The following is a 20,528-nucleotide window of genomic DNA, read 5'->3' on the forward strand; positions in this document are numbered from 1 at the left end:
AATTTTCCTAGTGCAATCTTTACATATTTGCCACCCATATATCTTCCTTGGTGATGTGGATGTTCAAATACCTCACCCATTTTCAAATATATTTTTCTTATCATTGACTTTTAAGAGTTCTTTATGGGTTCTGGATGTGAAGCTTTTACTAGATTTCTCTTTTCATTTCCTTAAGTGTTTTCAAAGAGTTGGATTCTGCTTTTCCTTGAAACTATAATTTTAGTCTTGTCCTCTCAGTTTCCAGTCCCTCCAACTAACAAATTTGCACTAATTTCTAATGAACTCAGTTAAAATTTTTAGAAGAGGGGAAATAGAAGAAAGGAGAGTAACAACAGCATAGTTCTATATGAAATTACTTGAAAAATACAGAAGTCATGAACTACTTTGCCTGAAAGTTGCAGAAAGTCCAACTTCATCGGCTTTAGCAAAGAGAACTATTTTTATATAGTCCTCTTTTTTTATTTTTATATATTTGAAATGTCAAATGGAGAAAGAATCAGCTATTTGCACAAACTCAGGAGCCCTAGGTAATCAGAACTGATATCTCTACACTCCCATTGCCTTTCTCCAGAAGCCAAAGTTTGCAACCATAGCTGACTGCACGTGGTCTCAGGACCAGAAGCAGAGGATGCAGAAGGGCAAGCCTTGCAGGCTTCTCCCTCCATTCATTGGGCAGAACTGGGATAGATGGTCACACAACGCTGGGAAACATGGGGGTTGTATGTATGTGGGCGAGTTGAGTCTACCCAGCGTCTGCCTCACAGAAAAGTTTAAGTAACATCAGAATACAAAAGGCAAAAAAACTATTCTATGAAAGAAGAAGAGCGTTCAAAATCCAGTTTTAAACTCAAAGAAAAAAATTTAAACCTGCTGCCTGCTGAGCCTCTGCATTCTAAAGGCATCATCATCCCTCCGGCATCTTAGGTGTGCAGGCAATAGTAATGATAGAGACAATAGCTATTTAGCTATTGTAATAAAAGCACAGTAAGAATAATCAGTTAACGTTTATGAAGCCCCACATTTTATCTTCTTTGACTGTCTCTTCGAGTACAGGGTTTTACATAATAGAAAATGAAATTACACAGATGGTAGTTTTTTAAAATTCCTTAGGAAAGGGATCCAGGTCACGACACAGGTTTGCTGTCCCTTTCCTGCTTCTCTACACCAATCGGGATATTCAATATCTAGAAGAGCTACACACTGGAAAGCTCATATCATGACATTGTCTGGCCTTGGTGTCAGTGAAAATTCAAAGTAGAAGTCTTCTTGCACTAGGATTTTAGCTGCTTTGCTTAACTGCCCACATGTCAATGCTGTGGCTAATTTGGCAAACAGGTTGAAGTCAGACAGAAGCTTTTACTTCATTTGTACCTGTTAGTCTCTCAGTGATAAAATTTCCATCCAGAACAGAAGTCTTCCATGTGCTTCTCCGTTATAAAAAAGGCAAAATGTAAATTAGTTGCTTGAAAAATTTTAAAGTAACTTTTCTACAGTGAAAGTTAACTTTCTTTCAAAGTTTTAGAAACAGATGTTTTTTTTTTTTTTCCTTCCATAACTTAGTCCAGGTGCCTAACATGTAGACTGGAATAATTCCTAAATGAATGTTAGCTGAAAAAATAAATGAACTTTCTAAACCAACTTACAATTCTGTTGCCTATATTGAACTGATCTATTTTTGTAAATTTTTGGTATCTTGGAATAAATTCTATATAGGCAAGATGCAATTCTGTCTGTGAGATTTATTCAAGGTCAGGAAATTACTGGTGCTGAAATGTAAGGTGACGCTCTGGGCTAGAGACTCCATCAGTGGTTTGATATGTGCTAGAAATTAAACCAAGCCCACCCACTGAAAGGTGCTTAGAAACACCATCCTCAGGTTTATCAGACATTTGGTTCTCAAATGATTCAGGGTACTGGGAGCCATATTTCCCATGTTGAAACTCCTGCAACCATCTTCTCTTTTCCCTCCAAGAAATTTCTTGGCCAGGCATGGTGGTGCATACCTATAATCCCAGTACTTGGGAGGCTGAGACAGGAGCATCCTAGGTTGGAAGCCAGCAACCTAGGCTGTTTAGCAAGGCTTCCAGCTTGTTTAGCAATGCTTCCAGCTCCATAGTGAGACTTTATTTCCAAGTAAAAATAAATAAATAAAAATGGCTGGAGATGTAGCTTGAAAGTAGAATGAATATTCTTGGATTCAGTCTCCAGCAGCACAAAAATAAAATACACAATAAATAGATAAATAAAATAAAACTTTTTCAGGGTATCTGGTAAAATAGTTTAGTTTTCCAAGACAACTTTCTTCACAATTTTACAAGTACTTTTATAACTGTTCTTTAAAAGCCAGATAGGCAGGATGCGTTTTGCCCCTTAGGAAATGAGAGACTAAAGAGGTTCATAAGGTGACACAGCTAATGGAAACACAATTAATGTCTCCAGGCTTTGACCTGACTCCATAACCACATTATGTCCTCTTCATCTCACTTTTAAAGACTAACGAATCAAACTCTATTGTACTTTATAGAAAAAAAAGATGGCTAATACTATCAGATTTATTTCACTTAATCATAGTGTATTTTTATTGGAAAGGAAGATTAAAATGCTATTTCACTTTCATTTGAAGTGATAAATGTGTTAGGTTCAGAATTGTTGCTTTGTGTATTTGTAGCCACTAACCACTTGTGTACCGATAGCTACTCTCTCAATATTTTATTTAAACCCATATAAAAACAAAGGTATATGGATTACTTTGTGCAAAATGTAGAAAATGCTTATTGCACTTGCAATTTTTTTTCATGCAAAATACCAGTGGTCTAATGCTGTCATAGTAAAATATACACTTGCGTACAGAATGTGAATGATAAGCTAGGAGAAATAAATGAGCTCATGGATATAAAATGCTTAGCATTACATTTGGCCCAAATCTTCATTAAATGCATACTAGAAACATGGCAACAGTTACTGAACATTTACAAGAACCTTTTCTCAGCGCTATGCAAGTGTGCTTTATGGTTTACTAATTATTTCACATAAGAAGAAGAGGTATAGCTTGATTCTGTAAGTCAAGATTTGTCAACAGCACCACTGACAGTGTGGCAGATAATTCTTTGTTAAGCTTTTTTTTTTGGGGGGGGGGCTTCCCTGTGCCAGTATCTCTGGCCACTGTGTAGTAGAAGCCAGTAGCACCACCCTCCTCTCCATCTGTGACAAGGAAAAATATCTCCAGACATTGCCAAATATCTCCTAGAGTATAAAAAAATATATAGCCCCCAGTTGAGAACTATATACTTTGATCAATTCTTTGTAAAGAATGTTCCTGGATTGCTAGTACTAAGAGATTCTCCCAAAAAGATTCTAGAGTCAAATAAGATGAGAAACATTAGTAAAACATTAACAACAATGATAACAGCTAATCTTTTGTTAGCACACATGGCAAACTGTTCTTATCCTATTCATTCCTCATAAAAGACTTAGCTACTATTTTAAGACATATTTTTCAAATGAGAAAATTGAGCCCCAGAGAAATCAAGCACTGAGCTGACCAACATCTTACAGTTAAAAAGTGGCAGCTGGGGTTTGTTAGCAAGCCATCTCCAGAGCCTATGAGGTTACCTACAGAGACAGTACTGCCTCTTGCATATCTGACTTTTTAATTGAAAATTCAAATTGGGATGTTAAGGATAATTACTCTTAATTTAGGGTATTTATTAGGTATTTACTTTATATCAGACACTTATAAAATTGCCTTTTGTCTTAATCAGTTGATGACAACCTCTTAATCATTTGCTAAGTGATTATCCTCATAAACACCCTGGGATGCAAGCAAAGTAGCCACTTCCCCTGGAACAATGAATCAAAATAACCCCAGAAAAATTCAGACATCCAGAAACTGAGGAGAGAGAGAGAGCGTTTCTTTGCTTGAGGGCGGCAGAGGACATTTAATGGACGAAGTGTTTGGATTGGGCCTTTAATCATGATGTTAAAGTTGGATAAATAAGTGTCTGTCAGGTGGAAGTGCATTCTAATCGGAGCAGACAGGATGTGGAAAGCTCTAGACAAAGGGAGGGTTTGGTGTGCTTGGGAAAGGCCGGGAGGTAAGGACAGGAGGAAGAGAAATAAGGCTAGAAGAATCGGGGGTCTGCATTATTTTCTCTGGCCTAATTTCTGTAGGCATCTGATTTGTCAGGTCTGCTCTCAGGACAGCAGATGGTCAAGAGCACAGTAGTGACTGGTCAGGTAGGTACTTGGCAAGGGCAGCTGGAGTTTGGTAGTGGAGAGGCCCTAGAGATACTGAGGCAGCACTTTCAACAAGGGATAATGAGTGAGGATGGAGCAAAGGGTCAGATATGAGAGTTTATTAATAAGAGTAGAGCAGGGGAAATCCACCTCTTAAATGGGCACTTAGAGCAAATGAATTGCATTTGTTTGTGGAAGAGCTATTTATATGAAATAAAATAATGCACTTTCAAGGAAATAATATGGAAATTATCTGGCAGCTATTCTGGTAGCCCGGAGAATTTGCAGTAATATATTGTAGATTCTACAGATGATCATTGGGAAACTGTTCTCATTCCCACCCCACAAAAATTAACACCCCAGTGTTGGGTGGAGGTTCTAAGCTACAAATTGAATTCTGAATTGAGTTCCTATGTTTTGGGTCCTGGACATAGTGTCTGTTTCCAACATGGTCACCTGGGAAACACAAGTCAGCATTAATTAAGATTCAACCAGATATATTTGGGAAATGATGATCCAGACAAAAATATTGAACAGACATTAGCCCCAGACACCCAACAAATAATTGTTGAATGGACAAATTAATGGAATTTTGGATTCATCTAATGACCTTTGACTTAAACACTTAAGATTAATAGAAAGGGGAAAAATATCCCTTCAATCTTTCAACGTCAGTTTTTCTATTTTATTTTTTACTGAAATAGCTAATGGGTCACTCTTAAAAAATTCTACAGTATAATATCAAAGGGACTCTTTTGTGATACTGGGGATGGAACCCAGGAGCATTCTACCTCTGAGCCACACCCCCAGCCCTATTTTTTATTCTTTATTTTTAAACAGGGTCTCATTGAATTGCAAAGGACCTCACTAAGTAGCTGAGGCTGTCCGCAAACTATGATCCTCCTGTTTCAGCCTCCGGAATGCTGGGATTACAAGTGTGCATCACCACACCTGGGTTCAAAGGGACTTTTACCTCTGTGTGTTATGCAATAGATTTTATACCTTCATCATTTAAATTTGAAATAAGCATATAGTGGAAGATATATTTTATTTTTCCAAATATGCCTTTCAAAATATACCTTGAAAAGTCATTCTCCATACTTTCAGTTCATTTAAAATGAAGCAACTTATTTTACCACTGATATATAGATTTTATAGTCCCATTCATAAAAGTATAGAAGGAATATGTTTCCATCTACCATGTTTTAACAATTTCTATAATTGTGTCTAAAAATCATAATTAGTAATAATATCTGCTTTTTAAGGTATGCCTTTGGGAGGCAGACATTTTGAAAGTATTATTTCAAATAAAAACTATCTTGGCAAACATTTTTTATCCATTTCTCACATGAGCATTAAGAGGTTCAGTCTAGTGAAGTAAGTCTTCATAGATACCCATTTGCATGGCAATGTTCAAGCTTAGGTCTATTAGTTGGGAAACCTGTATGGTTTTTATGAAGTCTTTTAGGGTACAGATCTTACCCCCATCTTCTATTTACCCCAAATTTTCACATTAACCCATTGCTGATATGAGCCTGTTACAGTTTCTAAGAATCCCTTATTTTACTTGTTTTTGCTCTGAAATACCATTTTATCTCTAGGCTTGATGGATTCATGGATTTTCTTACATGCGCATGTGAAAACAGAAGAAATTCACAGAGTAGATTAAGTAATAAATGTTGAAAAATATGAATGCGCATCATTAAGGATAACATACCTTCCAGTATATACATTGAAATTTGGGCCAAGGAAAATAGATTGTCATTCGAGCTTTGAGAAATATCAACTTAAAAACTATATATAAAATATTACAGGGCTCAGGATATAACTATATACATAATTATTACCACTCATTTTAAAGCAAGAGTATATATAGTGGTAGATTTTTAGAGATTTTAAATTTGATGAACATTGTTAGACAAATAAATCTGATTGTTTTCTTTGCTCCAACCTTCTCCCCCCCCACACACACACAAAATAGAAAGTATATTTGGTCAAAATAACCAGGATAATTAATTCAGGCCTATTGCACTTGTGGTAGGGAACTGCTGCTTTCCAATGAAAATGTATTGTCCTATCAGCAGTGACAGATTTGATATTCTTAATATTCTTACACGTTCTTTTTTATGTAAACATTTTTAGGTGTATCAATACATGCATGAAACGATAACTGTTAATGGCTGTCCCGAATTCCGTGCAAGGGCCACAGCAAAGGTAAGGCTTGAGTAACTTTAAAAATATACTTGACCCCATGAACTAGTAATTGATTGTGCGCGTGTGTGTTTCAGGTATTCTCGTGTGTACACTGTAAGAGAATTTAGACATCAGTGGCAGCCCAGAGTCTAGAACCAGTACTACTTCCCAGGTAAAAATCCTAATGGAAAATTGAACGTTTCTGCTGCTTCTGTAGCTTAAGAAAGGAGAATGATTTCATTAAACTCACTAAATGTCCATTTGGCACAAGCAAATCTACTGGTTCGTTGCATAAAATACCACATGGTTTTCTGGCACATCCTTCTGATCCAAAAGAACCTGTGTCCTATTCAGCTAATGGAGGTTTATTTGCACAGGTCTAAAGAGTAGATGTAAGTTAGACATAGAATGAACTCACCTGGAATCCACTGACCTGGAATCCACTGACCTAGAATTCTTTGTATTCACGGAGCAGTGGATCTTGCTAAAAGAATGTGGCAGTGACTTAAAAGGAAAGCCTGTCATATTTTGTGCTAGTAACGTCTTTTGCTCTTTAAAAACCCAAGTCTAGAGATCACAGAGGCCCAAATCGTGGAAATATACAGCAATAGGACAGTGAAAATTTATGGAAGCCATATCCTTAGGAATCAATAGTTTTAAACCTAAATCACTGCTGCAGTTACTATTTCACAAATACAGAAATGTTTATAATAGAACATGACTTGCTTTTCAAAAGCCTTTATCTTTCTAATAATGTATGAGGAGTAAGAACCAGTGAAAATAATCAGAGTTTTCCATTTAGTTCTTTTGTGTTACATCACCTGTTGTTTGGTTTCTCTCCTGATTTTTTAGTTTTCATTGTAAATGAACGCTGTAGATTTGTAAGGTTTTTTTTTTTTAAGCATAAAGAGGGTATTATTACCATTACATCATGCTTTGCTTGTACTGAAGTGGAACACACACAGAAAAATGATCCCTACATGGTTTAATTAAGGGGAAAGTGAATTATGTAGTGTTTTACCATTCTCATTTCTTATTCATGTAGAACAGCAGGATAGCAGCATAATGTTGCAATAGCACAATATTTTCTGGTTGTTTCTGGGCTGTCTGCATTGCATCCATGTCAGCCATTAAACCTATGCATGACGAGAAGGTTTGCATGAGCAAATGCATGTAGCTGAAAACAAGCCATTATTTCCATATCATTCACTATCTCTCACCTAATGCAGGCAGTAGCATAATGCTCAATTGATGCGATAATGCTGTGTGTGGAAAAAGAATGTACAGTAGTTGGGAATCAATATTTTCACCGCGCTGGGTAAATCACTTTACAGTAGGCATCTAATCAACTGTGGTTAAGTCAGGCTAATGGAAGTAGAAAACAACAAGCAGGCAGAGAATCTTCTCCTTGATTGGAACTACTCAAATGCTGTTGTTTTATCCCTGTGTGGGGTGGGAACTAATGGTAAGTTGCTTCCTTGACCTTATCTAAGGAAACTAATATGCAGATTTTGAAATAAAATGATATCCCTATTTAATGATAGTTTGTACATCTAGGTACAAAGCCATGGGCTGTTCACTTTGTGTTACTCTAGTAGGTGAATTATTAATGTAAAATGTAGGGGGGAAATCCTGTGCCAGATAAAGGATCTCCCATAATAATATAGAATATTGCTGTGAAAATCAATAATCTATTTGAATTTGTTATTTTATTTTACTTTTTATTTTATTTTAGGCATCTTCAATTTAAAAAAAAAAGTTTACTAACCCAGTGGCCCAGCAATAGCATTATGTATTCACAATGATATATACATATAAATGTTCTTCTGTTTATTAAATAAATATTGATAAACATTTACATACAAGCATCAGATTAGACTGTGGGTCATGGATCATAAAAAATAAGTACAAGACATGATTCCCCCTTAAGATGTTCATATCAACATATGTATAAAATAATTGGCCGGGCGTGTTGGCACTCACTCATAATCCCAGCATTTGGGAGGCTGAGACTGGAGGATCGCGGTTCACAGACAGCCTCAGCTACTTAGTGAAGCCCTCTGCAACTTAATGAGACCCTGTTTCAAAATAAAGAATTTTAAAATATAGGGCAGGAGGTGTAGCTTGGAGATCAAATGCCCCTGGGTTCCATCCCCAGACCTGCAAACTAAAATAAAATAATTGTTAATACTAGGAAGTATTTGTACAAAAACTGTTTAGAGTCAAAGAATAGGAATATTTCACATCTAAGTGTGATAATTCTGAAAAAATGTTAAGTGAGTTTTTTTTTAATCATAGTGGATAAGCTCTAGAAAGCTGGAATCAGTTTAATGGGGTCTTATTTTAAAAAAAGAAATCATAGGTGGCATCTAATGAAGACAGTACCCTCCCTTCACTATTTTTTTCTTCACAGGAGAATGCTATTAAAATGTAAGAAGTTGCGTGAGTTGTCCCCTGCAAAGCATATATAGTTTAATTTCCTTCATTTCATTACTAAAAGACCATCTTTTCTTTCAGGCCACAGTTGCAGCTTTTGCAGCTAGTGAAGGCCACTCTCACCCTCGGGTAGTCGAACTGCCAAAGACTGATGAAGGCCTTGGTTTTAACGTGATGGGAGGAAAGGAACAAAATTCACCAATTTATATCTCTCGCATCATTCCTGGAGGGGTGGCTGAAAGACACGGAGGCCTCAAAAGAGGAGACCAGCTGCTATCCGTGAATGGAGTGGTATGTTCATAAAATACCCAGAGATTTTCTCCCTAAGTATGGTCTTTTTTTTCCCTTTCTGCGATTACTGAAGTCAACGTTGAAATCCTAGAATAGATCATAATTTTGTGTTCAACCAGCATCCTGAGGTTTGATGGGCATTAAGTCTAGGAAAGTGGTAATTTTATACTTTTGGGTCTCATTTTACCATGTTCAGGTATGATAAATACCAACTAGTCTGAAGATTATCCCAACTTGTAGAATTTTTCCCCATAAAGCTATAATGGAATTAATGTTTGAAAGAACATCATAATCTCAGGGTACTTTTGATCCAAAATTTTTATAAGCAAACGCATGTGTTTTAAAAATAGCGATAAAATATGTACAGTGTATGTATTTTCAAGAGGAAGGATAATTTATTGTTTATGTAATAACACTTAAAGACGAAAATGCACTTATAATTTAAGCCATGTCTATAGCCATAATATAGTAACAATGTATTTTTTCCCCACAAAAGTTTGATTGCATTACCTATTCATCTTATATATTATAGTTTTCCAATGAAATTAAATATTTAATATTTTAAAATGATTATGAATGTACATGTTTTAAAGTCTCATATTCTTTGAGCGCCATTACTTTCACATGACGGTCAAATAATTAATTGCTAAAGAAATAACAATTGAATGGAAAATGAATAAGTATCTACATAATTTCCACTTAAATAAAAATACCCTATGAGCACAAAGTTCTAATATATAAACAGAAACATATCAATATTCACCTACCCACTAGCCTCAGATCTTTTTTCTAAGAACTTAAGATTTAATACATAAGCTAGACTTGAGTCCTTTGTAGCCATGTTGACTTATGCTTAGAACACAATATCCAAAATAAAATGTTTTTGAAATGCCGTATTTTATTGGTAACCATGAAGTAAAGTTCTTCTATGTTTCTATCTTGAATTTTCCTTTTTTACTTTTAGTGTGACTAGTAGTTTAACACTGCCCAAACTACTTATTCAACTCTGCTGTTTTATAATGAACATCAAAATTATCAATCTATGAATATGTTGTGTCATTTTAGCATTCTAATTCTATAATTACCATTTCCCTTTTTTCTATGTGAAAATGATATGAATTCACGATTTCCCTGAATATATTAGGTCGGCCAAACGAAGGCATAGGTTTAAAACCATATATGAGGCGGGCGTGGTGGCACGAGCTTATAATCCCAGCTCTTGGGAGGCTGAGACAGGAGGATCACACAGGTTCGAAGTCAGCCTCAGCTACTTAGTGAGACTCTAAGCAACTTAGTGAGACTCTGTTTCCAAATAAACTATGAAATAGATCTGGGAGTATAGCCTGGAGCTAGAAAAGCTGCTGGGTTCCACCCCCAGTACCACAAAAAATAAAATAAAATAAAATAAAACTATATATGAAAAGTAACAGAAATTACAAAATATACTCAGAGTAATTGTAATTGTAGAAAACAACATGAATATGTGGCAGCAATTTAATGGATAATTGACTTGGAACTCGAGGGAGCTGAGGAGCCTCTGTTTAACCCACATGTTCACAGAAAGCACAGCTGTAGGCACTGGCCAGTCTCTCGTCCAGTCCTTCCAACACTTTTTTGATGAGCCTGAGAGGTCGCAGGGAGCATGGGAGAGATGGAATCTACCACTCGGGATCTGTATGATTATAGATTCATATCCCCCACACATGAATTTCCTTATCTGAGCAAAAGGAGTTGTAACTGATTTTTAAGGACACTGGTGAAAATTGGTGTGAAGGAAAAATGTTCTTGAAGCATCATCCTGTGGTAATTTGGCCACACATACCTCTGATAGGGCAGCATGGCTACTGAAGAAGGTTGATGTGGGTGAGGTGAACAACTCCAGCGAATCCTCTGTTGATCCCTGTGTAAAAATCAAGTCTTAACACGCATTCTGCTACATGTAGGGTATGTATCAGCAAACATTTATCGGGAAAAAAATAGTAACCAATGCTTACAGGCTCTTTCGTAAGTTTAATAAAATCCTACTCCTCTGTCCAGAACAGAGAAAAAAAATTAGGTGAACAACTGAGGCAACATACTAGGATCAGGATTTTATTATGTTGGCATTTAGCTTCAACCAGATCTCCTACTCAACTAACAGTTGGAAATAGGATGGCTTAATAATGATTGGACTTTGATTCTAATCCCCCTTCATTAATTTTATGGTACAGCCTATAGGCTTCCCTAGATTTTTTTTTTTTTTTTTTTTTTTGTGGTACTGGGAATGAAACCCAGAGGCATTCTACCTCCAAGAGACACTCCCAGACCTAATTTTTAATTCTTTATTTTGGAACAGGGTCTTGCTGAGCTGCAAAGGGCCTCACTAAGTAGCTGAGGCTGTCCACAAACTCCGATCCTCCTGTCTCAGCCTCCCAAATGCTGGGATTACATGTGTGTGCCACCATGTCCAGCTTCCCTAAGATTTTTATACCCCATTCATGCAAAGATGAAGAGTGTCTCCAAAAATTTTTTATTTTAATATTCCATATACATTTAAAATCTGTAGTTTTACCAATTCAGATCCATTTATAAAATCATGCTGGTTAATAGGCCACTAATCTTACCAAAGGAAATCATTTTCAGATGTATTTTTCTATAAGGAAAACATCATCATTTATTCATTGAAATAAGAATAACAAATGCTTTTATAGTGGGCATAGTCAAAAGTGTTACTTTTCCAATAGAAAGCTGGCTGACCTCCCTAGACTGGTTTATTAAGCTCCTGAAGTTACAGCTTAAAATATTGCTCTTCCATAATAATCAGAGGATATATTTTAAGCTACCTATTTTCAAGTGTTTTAATATACATTTAATAGTGTTTATTAATTAGCAGGTGTTCATTAAAAGGTCATTTTCTATAAATGAGAAACTATTACCCAGTGACTTATTCATAATCACACAAATAGCAGTTTCTTCATGTCTAGAACCTTGGGCTTTTAAAAAGATTCAGAGGTCTTTATGTTATAAATAATCCCATGAAGGTATCAGTATTTAGTGAGGAAAAATATTTTATAATGAAATTAATTTTTGGCCCTGCCATGGAAGGACCAAATAAAGAAAGATTGGAAAATTATCCAACAATTTCTTCTTCTATTTTGAAATAAGGTACCATTTGGGGAGATTAATGTGGGAGATTTTTTAGAGCATGCCATTCTACACTGAGAATGCACATTTTGAAAGGAAGCAATTTGGAGAACTGAAGTAGATCGTACTACAGTATAAGTACTCTGCAGACAATTTCAAACTGTCCCACTTAAAAAATAAAGAAATTACTCCAAGAACCATTAAACATCTGGACAGACATCTTAAAGGATATCCTGATTTTATTTGTTTTAATTTTATAGTTACATTTAGGGAGGGTACATTATGAATCTGCTAAAATATAACATATTAATACAGAATTGCTAACAGGGGATACTAGGTGATAAATGGGACAAAAAGGGGAAGGGTCTATAAAGAGATAAAGAAAAGATATAAAAATTAAACAATTGATTTTTTTCTTTTAGCTTCTTATGAGTCAAAACAAAAACTCATACAAGTTTAGCTATCATTGGTAGATCATTTTTTTTCTCTTATTCTTGGGCTTAAAAAATAATTTCCTTTGAAATTTTTACAAATGTGACATTGAGTCACCTAATACAGTTTTATAGAAAATATGGAGGCCCTTTGTACATGGCTGCTTCTTAGGCCAACCTTCAGGAAAAGCTTACAGCTGAGTGCTGAATAAAATTTAACATTAATAGGAGGTCAAAATGTTATAGTTAAAATTTAGAGCTTTCTAATGATCTCCTTTCCACCCTTTTATACTCAAGTGTTTTCTCAACAGTCTTCAGAAAAGACTCAAGGACTGATTTGAGCCAAGGTTTCAGCCAATGTGGAGCCAGCAGAAACAGGAAATATCTTTAGTCATAGAGTCAGGATAGAAAAAAATGATAATCTCAATAAAATACTGCAATTGGAATAATTTAATCAGCTTCTCTGTGCCCAAAACAGTAGTTGTGTTTATGCATAATTGGGGAACAATGGTTAAATATCAAAGCTTAGAAAAAAAATCACAGGAGATGTCAATTGATGTCAAGAGTAATATAAGGCAAGATGTTGGTGAAAGAGGCAAAAAAAAATCATGTTAATGTGATTGTAGGGGCATTCATACAACTATCTTGTACAGAACATGGAAAGAGATTGGTTTTCCCATGCCCTGCTGTATTCTGAACCAGTAAACACATCCATAGATGTGAAATGAATGGTCTTGTATATGAGGGACATGTCAAAGAAGAAACTTATTTTTGGAGACAGAGAAAAGAATATTTGAAAATTATGACTGTCTTTAGTTGTCCTCCATTGTTCAATGTTCAAAATGGCAGAATTAACACCCATGGTTGAGGATCACAGGAAAGGCTGGTTTCAGCTCATTATAATAAAGATCTTTTAAACATGTAGATCTGTCTGAATAGAGAAAAACTGAATCATAAAGCAATATGTGACCATCATTTGAAGTTTTAATCAAATATTAGACTTCCTAACATAAGTATTTCAAAATACATCTACCATGTTAGAGAGTTGGAACAGGTGGCATAAGGTCCCTTCTACTCTGTGCCTCTGTGATTCTGTCTTCACATTGGATTTTTCTGAGGCTATTACACACATACACAAACACACAAATGCACATACACACACATCCACCTATTAAAGTTTGGCATTTTATTAACAATGTTTACATTGTATTCTCCCATTTTTTCCTTGAAATAGTTTCATGAAATGGGTAGGGCCAAAGTATATTCTCTCTCTCTCTCTCTCTCACACACACACACACACACGCACGCACGTACACACACACACACACACATACACACACGCACGCACACACACGCACGCACACACACGCACACACACACGCACGCACACACGCACGCACACACGCACGCACGCGCACGCACGCACGCACATACACACACACGCACGCACATGCACGCACGCACGCACACACACACACACACATCAATGCATCACTCATCCTTCTCAGATATCTACCCCGTCCATATCCAATTACATAAACATTAAGTGAATTTAAATTTTTACTGTGATCATAATTAAGGTTTACCAAATGCAAAAGCTGGTAATTTTAAAACTAATCCCAGTGAAATCTCCATAAATTCTGTGGATCATATCATTTTTAATTTTCTAGTTTAAATGCTATACACTACCATTTTAAAAGATAATAGTATTGGGGGAAGCTGGGTAAAGGGTACATGGGACATCCCTATACATTTCTATTCAACTTTCTGTAAATTTATAATTATTTCATAATGTTGTTGCAAAAGGGAAAAATTTCAAAAGTCAACTCCAAATATGATATCCTCCTGTTACTGGTGGGGGAGAAGGCAGGTAAGGAGCAGGAAGGCAGAGAATAGAAATATAAAACTCAAGCATGAGAACTTTAAAAATGTGTCATATTGAGAAGAGTCCGAAACCCAGTCACTGTTTTAGAACACCATTGGTGGGGAAATTGTAGTTCAACTTACTTAGCTCTATAGTGAAACCTAAATGAAGCTGTCGATACAGTGTATGCACATTGCTAATTGATTTTTAAGCATAACAGATGAATAAATAAAAGTGTAGGGCAGGAACAGAATAAATCATTTTCCTGGAGTTTGGCCTCTTTCCCATTTTATAAATACCTATGCCAAGTTAAGGGTGAGTACTCACAGCTCATATTAGTTATGCAGAGTGGCTGTCAGGTGTGGAATGAGGATGAAACAAAAATTAGAACTCCAGATTTAAGCTTATGTGAAGCTAGAGACTCCCAGAGGAGAAATCTGAATTAAAATCTTATTTACCTGTTATCTGAATGCAGTGAAATAGAACCAGAAAGAATTTTTTTAATTGATATGAAATGCACCATAAGACTTCTAGGAAAAAAAAATTAAGTTCCACAATAAAGTGTATGCCCTATTGACAGCAGTAAGTTTTGCTCATTGTCTTATCTCCAGTCCCTTTGCATAGTTAAAGCTCTGTAACTATTTGCTGAATGCCAGGCACTGCTCTATGCACTGGATATAATGGTGTGGAAAATGAATGCCCCCCCCCAACCCTCACAGAAACAAGGTAGTGATGTTAGAAGTGGGGCTTGGTTGTAATCTCAGCAGTGGATAAGCCCTTTACAGTGGATTTATCTGGGTGGTGGCCTAGGTCAATAGGGAGTGGCTAAAGAAAGTGCATCCCTAAGGGTATATGGCCTTGGGGATTATATATGGCCCCAGTCCCCCTTTTTTTTTTTTCTGCTGTCTGCTTCTGGACTCCACGGTGTGAGAGCAAAGGAAGCTTTGTGCTCTCTTTTTCTCTCAGTTCACTGGCATCCTGCTCTGAGATCTACAATCCCCAACCTCACATGGATTGAACCTCAAAATCCCCAAGGAAATAGTAAGCAAATAAATCTTCCTTCCCCTAAATTGTATGGTCAGTTCTTTGTATTGTAGCGATGAGAATGCTGACTGAGACACTCACATAAAAGATTTGTTATTTTACCATAATGGTATTTTGTGGTAGGCACTATTAATAATCATTTAAATTTAACAAATGAAAAAACCAAAACCGAGGAAAAGAGAGATTAGGTAACATAGCCAAACTCCTACAGCTCTTCAATGGCAGAGCTGGAGATTCTCACTCATACCATCTGTCCTTATTAGTCATAATTTCAGGGTAAATAGATATCTTAGCCATGAATAAATTCACATATTTATACACAATGTAGAGGAGATCAGGTTTCTTAACCTCAATGGGTTTAATAAATGCAACAATTGATGGGTAATCAATTGTTCTCAGTTACTCTTCAGGAGCTTTGACCTTTCAAAAGTTAAGATCCACTCTTAGGGACAGTAATGTTTTGGAAAGCAAGTTTAATTCAAATGGTTCGGAATACTGAGGAGGTATGAAGAGTTTGGTTTGAAAGCATTTGAGTTGCTCCGTACCTGGCTAACCTGTCGTTCTACTTTTCACTAGATGCTAGAGTGTGGCCTGAGTGGCTAGCCACTCTCCTCTGCTAACTGAGCAGCTCTGTCCACAAGCTCCATCCAAACACACTTCAGTAGATCCAGGATGATATAAACAGGGGAAGGCAGAACCTTGACCTCCACTGCCGTATGTATCTGGCGAGAGAATTCCCAACTGAATTCTAGGCAGAAAGGACTCAAGCAAAGCTATTCTCCCAGCCGGGCGTGGTGGCTCACGCTTATAATCCCAGTACTTGGAAGGCTGAGACAGGAGGATTGTGCAGATTAGAAAGAAGCCAGCCTCAGCTATTTAGTGAGGCTCTCAGCAACTTAGTGAGACCCTGTTTCCAAATAAAATATAAAATAGATGTGAAAGTGTAGCCTAGAGATAGAAAGCCCCTGGGTTCGATCCCCAGTACCACACCAAAACAAACAAACAAAAAAAAAAAAAAAAAAACCCACTCTCCTCCCATCCTTCCTCTCCCTAGAAATCTTTAGCAGATTCTGTGTCTTTTCAGCCAAGTATGGGAAACTGCTTGGGTTACAATTAAATAGAAATCAAGCTGCAATTTCTGTTAAGTGGTGCAATTTATTGTCTTGGAGATGACATTGTGTAACATTTTATTCACATTTGTGACTGAGCCTAGAGATTTACAAGTTATATTGCTTTACCCCAGTCACCTTCAGAACCTCCCAAACAACACATGTGGTCCAGAGTATTTTGCAGCAATGACCAGGCCGCATTCTAGTACGCTTTATTTAAAGTTGACTTATGATAAGAGATATTTTAGTGTAAAAAGCAGAACAGAAAAACCTGAAACTTTGAAACCACTAAAATAAAAGAACAAAGGAGAAATATTTTATGATACAGGAATAGCCAACAGTTTCAAGAGGACTCCAGTAGCTAAGGAAATGATTGCAATAATTTACAAATGGAATTACATCAAATTAAAAAGCTTCTGCACAGCAAAGAGAACAATCAACAGAGTAAAAAGTTAGCCTACAGAGTGGGAGAAAATCTTTGCCAGCTATTAATCTGATAGAGGATTACCATCCAGAATATAGAAATAACTAAAAAAAAAATTCACAACAAGAATCAAGTCATCCAAATAATAAATGGATAAAAGAGCTGTAAAGATGCTTCTTAAAAGAAGTTCAGATGGCATCTTTAGCATCAGGGAAATGCAAATCGAAATCACATTGAAATTCTATCTCACCTAGGTCAGAATGGCTATTATCAAGAAAATAAGAAATAACAATTTCTTGAAAGATTGTGGGAATATAAATTATTATAGCCACTATGGAAAACAGCAATGTTCCTTAAAAAAAAACTCGAAATAGAACTATATGATTTAATATCATCCATTCTGAGCATAGACCCAAAGGAATTGAAGTCAGCCATACCCGTGTTCATCATCACCCTATTCATAAGAGCCAGAGCGCAGAATCAGCTTAGATGCTCATGCTCATTCGTGGATAAGTGGACCAAGAAAATATAGCATGTTAGACACAATTAAACATTATTTAACCATGAAGAAGAATGGAATTGGGTCATTTTCAAGAAAATGAATGGGACTGGAGATAATTTTATTAAGCAAAATAAGCCAGACTCAAAAAGACAAGTACCACATATTTTTATTTATATATAAAATCTAGGATAAAAAAGAAAGACAACAAGCAAGAATAAGGGCACTATTGATAAAGAGGAAGGGAGCCAGGGGGAAGAAAGGAAGGGAAAGGGAATAGAGATGGTAGATACAGTCAAAGTATATGTATGTATAAAATTATCACGATGAAACCCATTGTTTTGTACAATTAGGAAATAATAATAATAATAATAATAATAATAATAATAATAATAGGCAGAACGGAGAAATGTTGCAACAGTTAACCAAGACAGGTAACACTAGCTCATAGGCTAGAACTGCCATTTGCTCCGCCTGTGATTTTAATCCAAGAGAAAGGGAACCAAGTCCCTTTAGCTTTCACAAATTAATAGGCCAGTGTTAGCTTTGAGAATACACTGAGATCCTGCTGATAAAACTGATTGAAAGTGTATAAATGGCAAACCCCAGTCCCAGTCGGTCAGTTTTAAAAGACCAATCATCAGTTGAAGGAATCATCTCCATGCGTGGAGTTACACACCTAAATCTCTAGCTTGCTAATAATGGGCATTTGGTGATTTGGTTAGTTATCGGTAGAGCCTTTCTCGTAGTCATTTTTACCATAAATGGTTTGTATTTTCCTCAATATTGTATTGTGCTTTTTATTTTTTCAATAATTATTTGTAGAGCAATTATATGTGCCAGCTGCTGTGCTAAGCCCTGGGTATAGAGCAGAGAACAAACTGAAAGGGTTATAATGCCCATGGAACTTCATGCCTGATAGAGAATAAAAAAATAATTATGATGATAACAAATTTTCATGTAACAGTGATGATATAGGCACCAATTATCCTGGCCTAAAGGGAATTTCTCCAATGATTCTGTTTGGTTTCCTATAGGTCAGAGTAATAAGATTTTCACTCTGTGTGTATTTGTTTCCTAGAGCTGCTATAACAAATTACACAAATTTGATGTCTCAAACCAAATAATAAGACATTTATTCTCTCATAGTCCTGGGGGGCAGAAGTCCCAAATTAGTTGTATGGGTCCCACACCAAGGTGTCATTAGTTATATGTTCCATCTAAACATTCTAGGCAAGAATTCCTTTCTAACTTCTTCCAGTTGCTGGCGGCTTGTGGTATTCTTGGATTGGTGGTTGCTTCACTTCAATTTCTTTCTCTATAGTAACATTACTTTCTCTTTTGTGCCAAATCTCCCTCTCCCTGCCTATTAGAAGGACATTTATGATTGTATTTAGGTCCCACTGTGATAATGCAAAATAATGTCCTCATTTTAAAATTCTTAACTTAATCATATCTGAAAGGGCTATTTTTCTATATAAAGTACCATGCTATTCTAGAAAAATAAAACCTAAGATCTTGGGAGTTTACCCAGCCACTCACAATGTATAAATATAAAACCAGGGTGCCCACAAGTGTTCAGGGCTATGAAAAAGGGCCAGTTATTTACAAGGCATGACCATGTTGGTTTCACTTTCTGGATAGTGTATGTGGAGTATTTCCTACTCTATTCTGGGTCCTGACAATGCAAGTCTCTTCTCCCCCTTCCATTCTGTGTCCTGAAAATGCACGTCTCTTCTCCCCTTTCCATTTAATATTTTGCTTCTTTTACTTCTGTCTAGTCAATGAAGCCCTTCAACCCCCTCTTTCTCCTTCCCTTGGCCCCAATTTCACCTACTCATGGATGAGAAACATGAAAGTATCTTCCTACCTTTTGTAGCCAATGACTTTGGGATATTAGGAGTTCTTTATTGCTCCTAGGTGTGGGCTCAAAGAACAGTTGTGAGGATTACGTAATGAACACAAATTTATATTTCAGGATATAGCACTGCCTCATAATTAGACACTGTGCCAGGACATACAGAAGATAAGAAACAAGATTCATATAATAGAACAAGAAAAACTACTTTTAATAGTGTTAAATAAGGAAGGGACAATCATTATCAGAAAAGTTTGTTTGAAAATGCCAAGATAAGAAAGTTTATGACTCGACTTGTAGGAATGGCTGAAAGATCAGGGTGACCTGGCATAGTCCTTGAGGTGAGATATGGCTAAAGGGTTGACTGGTGCTGGGGTTCAGCTCTCCAGACCAGGGTCTTGAAGGAGGCGTAGGGTCGGCAGAATTGAAGAATGAGAGACGCCGTGCTTAGTAGCAGGGGAAAGGCATCTCTGCCTGTGCCCTGAATATACTTTATTTATACATGAATCTGACAAATTACAGCAAGCCACATCATACATACTTTGTTTTTCATTTAGTTTTTCAAAATCACATTACACATATATTGTTTTTCATCTAGTTTTTCATTAACCTGAATTCCATGTAGCAAGTACATCTTGAAGCCACCTGTTTTTTCTGTGTTTTTTTTTGCTTTTTATTAATTTGTAATGAATTGACCTACAAAACTTATTACTGCTTTACATCACAAATAATAAACTTTAACTGAACTTATCCTATCCTTTATCTTATTTACTAAATATTAGACTTATTATATCTACTTCTAAAATTAGCTGCTAATTTTATCTGCTATTTTGGCCACTAGCTATTCTATTAACTTATTTTGAGCCAACCACCAAACCCCCACTAAACTTATTCTATTTTTCTAGCATACAATACCTCTACCTAATTTTCTATAATACCTATTAAGTTGTTTACTAAGAGAACTCTTTTGTGCTTTAGTGAACAGGAACCAAGGAGGTCCCTGCCTGCCCAACTCTCTGT

The 20,528-nt window shown here is 36.3% G+C and overlaps 1 protein-coding gene across 1 annotated transcript in view; it reads left to right on the top strand.

The window, feature by feature from the left end:
• The window catches only part of LIN7A (lin-7 homolog A, crumbs cell polarity complex component), a gene marked incomplete at both ends in the record, with an annotated part of 153,593 nt that overhangs the window by 98,618 nt on the left and 34,447 nt on the right, over positions 1 to 20,528 (top strand). Inside the window, 2 exons of the mRNA XM_080705496.1 lie at positions 6,379 to 6,450; positions 8,947 to 9,156. Of these exons, the coding sequence (XP_080561622.1) occupies positions 6,379 to 6,450; positions 8,947 to 9,156 (282 nt within the window). The remainder of the gene's footprint in view (positions 1 to 6,378; positions 6,451 to 8,946; positions 9,157 to 20,528) is intronic.

Source organism: Muscardinus avellanarius, assembly GCF_963383645.1.
Source record: "Muscardinus avellanarius genome assembly, chromosome: 11".
Taxonomy (NCBI): Eukaryota; Metazoa; Chordata; class Mammalia; order Rodentia; family Gliridae; genus Muscardinus; species Muscardinus avellanarius.